This window comes from Geospiza fortis, unplaced genomic scaffold (assembly GCF_000277835.1).
Source record: "Geospiza fortis unplaced genomic scaffold, GeoFor_1.0 scaffold27, whole genome shotgun sequence".
Taxonomy (NCBI): domain Eukaryota; kingdom Metazoa; phylum Chordata; class Aves; order Passeriformes; family Thraupidae; genus Geospiza; species Geospiza fortis.
In genome coordinates this window covers 2,737,964-2,747,362 of record NW_005054329.1, presented here as the reverse complement: position 1 = coordinate 2,747,362, position 9,399 = coordinate 2,737,964, and the positions used below count along the sequence as shown (strand labels likewise).

The 9,399-nt window shown below is 44.4% G+C and overlaps 1 protein-coding gene across 1 annotated transcript; it reads left to right on the top strand.

Annotated features, from left to right (window-relative positions):
* Positions 1 to 288: 288 nt before the first annotated feature.
* Positions 289 to 6,491, top strand: PPP1R26 (protein phosphatase 1 regulatory subunit 26). Its single transcript, XM_031057238.1, has one exon. The coding sequence runs from the start codon at positions 346 to 348 to the stop codon at positions 4,288 to 4,290; it is 3,945 nt and encodes a 1,314-aa protein (XP_030913098.1). The 5' UTR covers positions 289 to 345; the 3' UTR covers positions 4,291 to 6,491.
* Positions 6,492 to 9,399: the final 2,908 nt, after the last annotated feature.

The following is a 9,399-nucleotide window of genomic DNA, read 5'->3' as shown; positions in this document are numbered from 1 at the left end:
GGACTGGAAAGCACAGGAGGAGTTTCAGAAGTGAATTACCTGAATTGGGTTATGATTTTGCCAGAAAATACTACAAACCACAAATGATGAGTGCTCTGTCTTATCCCCAGTGACAGTAGTGACTGATTTACCTGTTCAAGTGATGTTGAGGAGAAATTCCTGTGATTATCTGGCACAGTAGTTCTGAGTGTTAATAATTTACAGTTTATGTTGCCAGGGTTATTACATGGAATTTCTGGAAGGCACACGCTTAATAAATAATTTCCTTTTTTAATTTCTTTTAGGATGGAGGAGAGACCGGTCTGAATATCTGTTCCATGGTGGACTTTGCTGTGGTCTGCTAGAATGTTCCTTATGGATGCTCCTCCTCTGGTAGCTCTTCAAACAAAATGGGAGTCCTTTGGGCCAGCAAGGAATTGTAGATACCCCGTTTGCTTCCCTGAGTCTGACAGCAACGTCACCAGAACCTCCGTGAGCGCCAAAGTTCAGATGATCATAAACAACCTGCAAAGCCAAGAGCCTGCCCTGGGTATGAACAATGAGTGTGGCTGTGTTGTGCAGAAGAAACAGAAGGGAGAAAAAGGCTCCAGTGCCAGAGTCACATCCAGCACCACGCTGCTGCGGAAGCATCCTCAGTACAGCCAGTGTGGGTGCCCCGAGGATTCGGATGGCAGCGAAGTGGAGGGGAGTGTAGAGTTTGGGACTCTGCTGCTCGATTCTGACAGCGACGATTCTGTGGACCGAGGTATAGAGGAAGCTATCCAAGAGTACTTGAAAACAAAAAGCAAAAGTGCCCAGTCGTTGCCAAGGAATGCAGAGCGTTCTGAGAATGTGAGCAGAGACAAAAGGTTTAAGAGAGAGTTCTCCCAGAACAAAGTGGCTAGTAACCTTCTCCCTGTGAAATTTAATGCTGAGATGCTCTCTGAAGAGTACCTATCTGACCACCTGGGAATTGGGAAGAGGCTCCAGCCTGCTTCCCCTCAGAGCATCAGCAGCGATGACTCCTTTGAACAGAGCATACAAGCCGAAATTGTGCAGTTCTTGAATGAGAAGAAGCAGCAAGAAATTAGTAAATGTGTTACCGAGGAGGATAAAAAAGATTCCCGTGTGAGATCTGTCCTGAAATGCAACAAAGAAGCAACAAACAGAACAAACTGTGGTGCTATAAAACAAGGTTGTAATGCGCTGCTCCTGAGACACCATCCCAAGCTGCAGAAATCCAGTGCCCAGTCCAAGTGTTTGCAGTCAAAAATCCAAACAGAGCCCAGTGATTTCAGCCAGGCAAACCAAGCTTATCTAGAAATGGGCACTGCCAGCCAGCCTTGGCTCGTGGAGCAGGATGAGGGAAGTGCAGCTCATTACTGGGAGCCAGGGGAAGCACTCATCAAGGAGAGCATGCACACATCTGACTCGAGCAGTGATGATGGCATCGAAGAAGCCATCCAGCTTTACCAGCTGGAGAAAATCAGGAAAGAGGCAGGTCATGCAGCAAACTGTGTCCCTTTGCAGAGGGAACCATTTGATCCAAAGGGTATGGCAGACATTTCTGCCAGCCTGACAATTAGCTCCACAAAAAGTGCCTCACCAGAAATCCATAAAAACCCTACAAGCAGCAAGAGAAAAGAAGTTAATTCCAAGTCAACAGGATTAGAAAGCACCAGCAATGATTTTAATAAGCTATTTAAACCACTGAAAAAAGCCAGACATTTTGCACTTCCAGAAAACAAGATTACTGCTTGTGAGCTCACATTGCAGGCCTCTTGCAGAGCAGACACATCTGCAGAACTCATGTGTGCAGAAGCTATCCTGGATATTTCCAAAACAATCATGCCATCCCAAATGGGAAGTGACAACAAATCCCTCACTGCAGACTCCTTCTTTTCTCCCCAGCTTCTCTCGTCCTCCCGTTGTGAAAGTGACAGCAGCCTTGTGGACAGTGATGACAGCATAGAGCAAGAAATCAGGGCATTTTTGGCTCTGAAAGCACAGTCAGAAAACCTTGGAACAAAACCTCCCAGCCTGTCACGCTCCATCCAGATGCCTTTGCCTTCTGATCCAAACAGCCTCACCGGGACCCTTGAGCCTGCTCTGCCCAAAACACTGAAATTATCCCTGAGTCGGAAAAGGAGACTTAAAAGGGAAGGCAGAACAGCAAAACAAGGGGGGTCAAAACTACCTGAACAGCTGGAGACAGGACTTTTCCAGCCAGGTCACTGTTCCAAATTCCCAGCGCTCCAAGAGGATCATGCCCTGAGCAACCCCACAGAACTCTGGGATGCTCAGAGTAATAAAGACCTGAGGCAGCAGCAGCTGATGTCTTCCAAATTGTCTGGCTCTGATGGCAGCAGATGTGTGCCCTTGGACTCTGTAAACCCTTTCCTGCAGGTTCAGAGTAGCACAAAAAAACCTGTAAAAAACCCCATCCAAACCCCAGAGAGGGAGGGGTCAGGTGATGAGAGCAGCTCTCTGGACAGTGATGAGGACCTGGATAGTGCCATCAAGGACCTGTTACAGTCTAAAAGGAAGTTAAAGAAGAAATCCAAGGACCAGAAAGCTCAGTGCAAGAAGAAAGTCAGATTCAGTGAGACAGAAACTCAGCTACTGGATGAATTCAGTAGCCTCCAACAAAACGAGTGGAAATGTAAAAATCCCTCACTGCTAAAAAGCTGCCTCTCAAAACCTAGGAAAGCTGTGAGGGAGAATGCAGTCAGGAACCCTCCAGACAACATCAAACTTCCCAATGACAAGCCAGAAACCACGAAAAACCTGGAGTCTAACTTACAGCTTAAAAAAGGCAATAAACCTAAATCAGTTTCAAACCAGCGGGGGGCTAAAAATAGAAAATGTGTTTTCCCAGCTGTGTCAGACGCCAGTGACAGCAGCTCAGTGGACAGTGATGACAGCATCGAGCAGGAAATCAGGAGGTTTTTGGCAGAAAAGGCTAAAGACTCTGCAAGCAATTCAGAGATGCAAAAAGGTGATGCAAGTCTGGACCTACTTAGAGCGACCAAACAAACTGGTAATAAAGGAAAAGCAAAGCAGCAGCCGGTGGAAAATGAGATTGACCTGGTGCTAGGTCAGAGTAAAAAGACTGAGGTAGCTCAGCAAACTGAGGAGGTGAAGAACTCTCAGAGAACAGAAGGGAAAAGTGCAATGTTAGCTGGCAGTGGAAGATGTGCTTCCTCTGCAGAGAATGTTCCTACTACTGGTCAGTCAAAAGCTAAGCAAGGACTGGGGGGGGTCAGAGGTGGTGCTGCTGAGGAGTTACCTGGGAATGCAACAGGTAAAAGGAATGTCTGTAACACAGAGCCCCCAAAACCCAGCAGAAATGAAGGGTGTAAAGTGAGAAAAGTCATGAATGCAAAGCCCAGATCTAAGAGGAAGAATACCTTCCAGCTAAAAATCTCAAGTAAATTTATTGCAGGTCTGAAATACGCCCGGGACAGGAAGAAATCGATGCTTTTGAACAAAAAGCAGAAAGCAGAGTGTGTGCTCAGCCAGAGCAGTGCCTTGGGAATGGAGGCAGCTTCCCAGGACACAGATGTACTTAACCCCTTGCCAAAAGGGGAAATTACACCAGCAATAAAAGAACCCAGTTCTTCTCAGAAACTCATTGTGGGAGGGGCAAGTCCCCATGTAGCAGAAACCTGTGCAGGAGCTGGGTGTCTCCAAGAGGCAGCTGAGGGTTGCAGGAAGGCTGATGCTCCAGGGGATCAGTCCCAGTCCAGCCTTCCCTCACAGGAATGGAGTGTGGCAGCAGGAAAAGCTGATAAGGTTTGCAGAGGAACCTCCAGAGCTGAGAACACCCAGATGTGGATCAAGGAAAGAGATATCCACCAAGGCAGCTGGGCTGACTCCACTGCAGATCCCCCACACCCTGAGTGCAGTGTGGGAAAAGCAGATAAAGTCAGCAGAGAGCCAGCTCAGCACAGTGCTCAGGTGGACAGTAAGGGAGGAAATAACCAGCTGGACAAGAGGCCAGATCCAGGTTTAGCTTGCCCAAGGCATGAATTCAATGTGACAGCAGCAGCAGTGCATAATAGTGGAGGAGCATGTGCAGATAACAGTGTGCAGATGTGCATTAAGGAAGAAAAAGTTGACAGGCAGGGAGAAATTCAGGTATCCAGCTCCAAAATGGAAGGAAAAATACCTGTCCTGCAGAACAGGGAAGCTGCTAGTGAAGTACACCAAGGGCAGGAATTTTTAACCAAAACCTGTGCAAAATTTACTGACCTACCTGCAGGGGACTGCCCAGGTTCCCTCTTGGAAAAAAAGGTTTCAAATATGTAAGTATTTTTTTTTTTTTTTTTTACACTAGCAGTCTTTTTATAAATTAACGGTGATTGTAATTACCTTGATAAAGCTTGAGAGAGGAAAGGAGAGGCAGTGGGAGATGCTGATACCTGTATATCATACACACTAATGTGAAAATAATTCTATTTAACAGGGATATCCCGGATAGGCATTCGTAGCTTTTGTAGAATTTTGTAAATTATTTAAAGTGCTCTAAGGAAATATTTTTTATAATGATTTTTAGGGCTTGCATTCCTACAGGATGCTGTAGTTACTGTAGATAAGATATTGGCTAATCACACTTTAAATTATGAGGCCTCTAATTGTCTCTCAAAGGGAAACCTGTTTGCGCACAGAATTTATTTGGGAGCCTGTTCAGAGATCCTAGGAAAGCACAGCCTTGGATAGCAATGCAGATGTGACACTGGCCACACCCCAGCTGCCTCAGGACCATCCTGTGGGGTGGGGTTTGCTGGAGCTCAGTTTTCCCACCCTGAGGACTGTGGGATGAGGTCCCTGAGCAGAACTGTGGGTGTGGAGATCCAGCCTGGAAGACACAAATGCAAATTCAGGTAAATCAAGTGGATGGCTCTGTCTGCACCTCCTGTGCAAAGTGATCTCAGCAGCTGCTCAAAGTCCTTTTACATACCCAGAACCTCCTGCTAGCAGATGATTCCAAGCACAATTGCAGTCCAAGACAAGTGAAGGAGTGTGTCTGGTCAGACAACATGATTTCCCTGGATTTCCCTGGATTTCTGTACTGTCGGGCCTGCAGGGCTCAAACAATTCCTGTTACTCTCAACTCTCCTTTTGATGCCCTGCAGTTGCCCAGAGATGGCTTTTGGTTTCCTCAATGAACTTTCTGGAACTGAGTGCCCTTAACTTTCCTTTTTCAGAAGTGGTTTTTAAAATGTTACATTTCTGTGAACTCTTCACTGACAATTTTGGTGCAATAAAGCAAAGCTGGGTTTGCTGTAGGAAGTCACAACACAAATGGATTTTTTCAGCCACGGATATTTTCAGCACTGTTCTTTCTTCAGGCTCTTTCTCTGCCTCCGTTTCCAGCAGCCAGAATAAAGCAATTTTTCACTACTATCTTTTTATTTGTACTGACTTTCAACGGGATTGAAGTAGCACATTCACATCACACACACAAAAAAGTGCCCCCACACTGGTTTCGCTGCAAATTCAAAAGGTGTAAATTGGAGCTGTTGGCTCTTTCATTTTCATTTTTGTGTTGTGAAGTCCTTGGAGGAGTTTGTTCTCACATCTTGTCCCTGTGAATTGATCTGATATTCTCTTTGTCTGCTCTTCTGCAGAACTTCTCAGCCAAACCACCACTTAAGCATCACTTTGTTTCTCAGTCACTTCAGGAGTCTTCCTCCAGGCTGGCCTTAAACTTGCAAAACGGAGCAAAAGCAGCCAAGACTGGATCCAGAATCCCGTGGTGTCCCTGGTGTGATGCAGAATGTGGGCAAAATACGGTGTAGCATAGATAGTGACTGTGGCATGTAGAGAAATAAACATCCTTGGTGTGTTCATGCTGTCGTGCAGCTACGTTTGAAACATGTTCCTAGTGCTCACTTGGCATTTCTGACTGTCCAGCCACCTTTCTGTAGCCCTGGGGTTGGTTGGCCAGGTTGTGTAAAGGTCAGTGTGTTAACTCATCTCCATTTTGTGGTAGGATACCTTGGAAAAGTGGTTTTTCCTTAGCTCAGTGCCTGCACTCCCTCTTCACAGGTTTATCTTTTGCTCTGCCTTGATTCTGTTGCAGGATTTGAGCCTTTTGTTTGGAATAGGTCAATAGGCTGGTATTTTAAACTAGAAGTTTTCCAAGTACCTTGCTTTAAAAGGATTAAACTGTATACTTAATTTTCCTAGAGATGTTGGAAGCACTCTGTACTGTTTGTATAAAAAGCTGAATGTTTCTTCTCAAAAGTTTTCAGTAAATCCACATTAAGACTTCAAAGGTGTCTCGTGCCCCTGTTGCTGTGTCTGTGTCCTCAGTACCACTCGTGACCTGATCCACTCCCAGTTAAAATGCAATTCCAGTTACCTTGTGCTTTAAATAAAACCTGATTTCAAACAGCACTTTTTTTTTTATTTGAATTGATGAACATGATTTGTATATAGGAACTGGTGTACATTGCTGAGTTTCTAATGTTTAATAAATGGGGTTCTGCCCATGGACCGTGCAACTGGAGTGTTCCTATGGTTTGTGTCATCATCTTGAGTGAGTAATAATTTCTGGGTTCCCTCTTCTTCCCTCCTCGCTGAGGATGTCATTGATTCTTTGTAACAAAGTGAAGGAGGAGAATTTATAAAATACAAAGGGTGGCTTTTGGGAGGTGAGAATGGTGCTTGTGGTAGTAGAACCCCAAGAGATTTCTTTCCTGGTGTTTGGTCAAGAAGTGGAATCTTTGCTTGTGTAATTCAGTGTGTTTCAAGGAGCATCTCTGGAACTGAACATCCAGGCTCCAGTGGCAGTGTCCTCATCCTGGCCCAGTTCTCATCACTTGTTCAGAAAAGAGAAGTCTGGTGGTTTGCAGCAATAAGAAATCCCTCTTACACGTCACTAAAGGCTGAGCAATAAAAAAGATTATCTTGAGTGGCAATGAATTCCCACACGTGGTACCAAGGTTGGGACTGCAGTGTGAATCTCTCAAGGCTGAATCTTCATAAAAGCAGTTCCAAAAGCAGATTTTATTTCCTGTTCATAGTGCCAATGAGAGCCCCAGGGAGGGCACAGAGTGGGCACAGCCTGCACAGCGCTGTCACTCCAGTGCCAGCTCTGGGGAGTGTCCAGAAAACTCCTTTTCCCATTACTCCCACCCTCCTGAGACACCAATTAATTATAATTATTGCAGTAGATACATGGAGCCATAAACCCAGCTCTTCTAAAGCTTATTACCTTTTTTTTAAATGAGTGCTGGTTCATATTTTTAAAAAATGCACAATGCTAATTTTTCTTTCCAGTCAGAGCACAAAACTTGTTAATTTAGATATTAAGTGCTTAAACCACTCGGTGTTTTTTATTATGGCTCTGGTGAGTTACAGATCCTGGCTGCAGTACCGCAGCTGTCAGGTAAATCTGGAAAGAGGTTTAATGCTTCATTTTTTACCCCAGTGACTGGTTTTGGGTGCTCTGGGAACAGTCTTCAAGGATCCTCAAGGGACAGCAAGGACTCCCTCCATTTTTTTATTCCCAGTTCTTTGCTGCTGCTTTAGGAACACGTGTTTTGACATGTAGCTGCTCTTTATACAAGGCAGGAACATCCCTGCCCCCATTTCTTTTATTAGTGTAGAAGCTTTTCAATTTTTCGTCCCTTCAGTTGGTGATAGTTCAGCCTCACATAATTTTATCTGAAAATGTGAAAATCTTCCTTTCAAAAGACAGAGTAGAAAGAGATTGTTTCAGGTAAATTCTTTGTGGTAAAATGAGTCCTTTTTTAGGAAGACATTTTGAATCTGTACAGGTATTTCTTTTTTAAAAAGTGCACTTGGTCTAACCTCTGAACACTTAGATACACTGCATGCCAAACTCTTCTAAGGAACGGGTTTCAAGAGTAAAATTAAAATGGAGGAAATTGAGGCAAGAAAGAAGAGGTGGGTGTTTTCAGATGGAGTGGGAAAATATGTGACAGAATCCACTCTGTTAATATTTTTGAGAGGCAGCCTTATCCCTAAATTATGCCACCTGCAGAAAAATCTGTGGATAAAAATACATGTAACATTGTCACAACTGTTTCTATTGATGCAGCACTTTGTTATTTTCTCATTTCAGGAGAAGAAAGGGAAGTTCTAAAGAAGCTCCAGGTATTGTCTAGAGTCTGATACGAGGATCACAGCAAATGGAAGAGGGTTGCTTATTTATTTTCAGATGTTAAATCTTTGAAATGTTAACTTTTCAGGCCCATTTCTGCTCAGTTTATTTACCTGTTCCAATTTACTATTTTTGGTGTGTTTGCAGCTGGAGGATCTACCCAGCTCTTACCACATGCCACAAACAGGGAATGTTTCTGACATGTGAAGAGTATCAGTTGCAGGAGTTCAGACATAATGTTCCACTCATTATTTATATTTTTAGCAAACAGTTTGAATAATATTATGCTCATTTTTAATGTTCTGTTACACCTGTAAGGTGGGACTGTTTCTCATCCATAAACAGGCAGAGTAGTTTCTCTTAAAAACTCATTTTTAAGCCAAAAATGTTCAGGTGTTCTTTCAGTGCAGTCACTGTCGAACTGATGCAGTTTCTTTGCCTGTACCTACAGTTGTTGCAATAAAACTTAAAAAAAAATATTTTTTATTACTTGTCATTATTTGAATAATTTCTTAAAACTTTGTAGTTTGGAGAGAGAAGAAACACAAACTTTCTACAAGAAATCCAATGAGTTAATGAATAACTCTGGAAAACTTTGAGATTGATTATTCATTAAATAGTAGAGAAGCAGTTTGGATCTTAATTTTTAATGATACGTAGTAAATAAGGCAAGAGTGTAAAGGATCATTAGTGACAGAGAAGGGGATAAGGGGATAAAAACAGAATTTATGTTGTCCTAGTATTTATATGCTGCTGATAAATTAGATAAAACGCTTCACATGAGCTACCTAACTGACACTTAACCACATTAAATCTTCACTATATTACTCCTAATAACATCCCCTCTGCAATCTAGTGGGTCCATTCAGGATCAAGGCTGGCTGTGGGCGTTTTTAAGGCAGACCAAAGCTGCCTACAGCGGCTGGTCCCGGCAGTGCGAGGGGCCGCTGGGGTTGTAGCTGGGGTGGAAGTCCAGGTGCTCGTAGGCGGTGATGAAGGTGTCGGGGCCGGTGCAGTGGCTCTTCTCCAGGGACGTGTTCAGGCTCTCGCTCCTGCACATGCCAATCCTGCCCAGATGATCCGAAAACTTGTGCGAGACGATGTGGAAGGAGCTCTGCGGGGGCGACAAAGGGTACGGGGAGGGAGGGATAGGGATGTTTTAAACGCCAACATGGACAGCACCTGCAAAGCCCGGCTGGGTACAGGGCTGGACGCGGCTCTGGGCCGTGTCTCCATCCATCGGGGCGCTCGTACCGGCAGCTCGTGCACCGTGGGGGCCCTGC

What these genes read in the sequence shown, in the direction of transcription:
- PPP1R26 (XM_031057238.1), top strand. Translation starts at nt 346, where the DNA reads ATGTTCCTTATGGATGCTCCTCCTCTGGTAGCTCTTCAAACAAAATGG.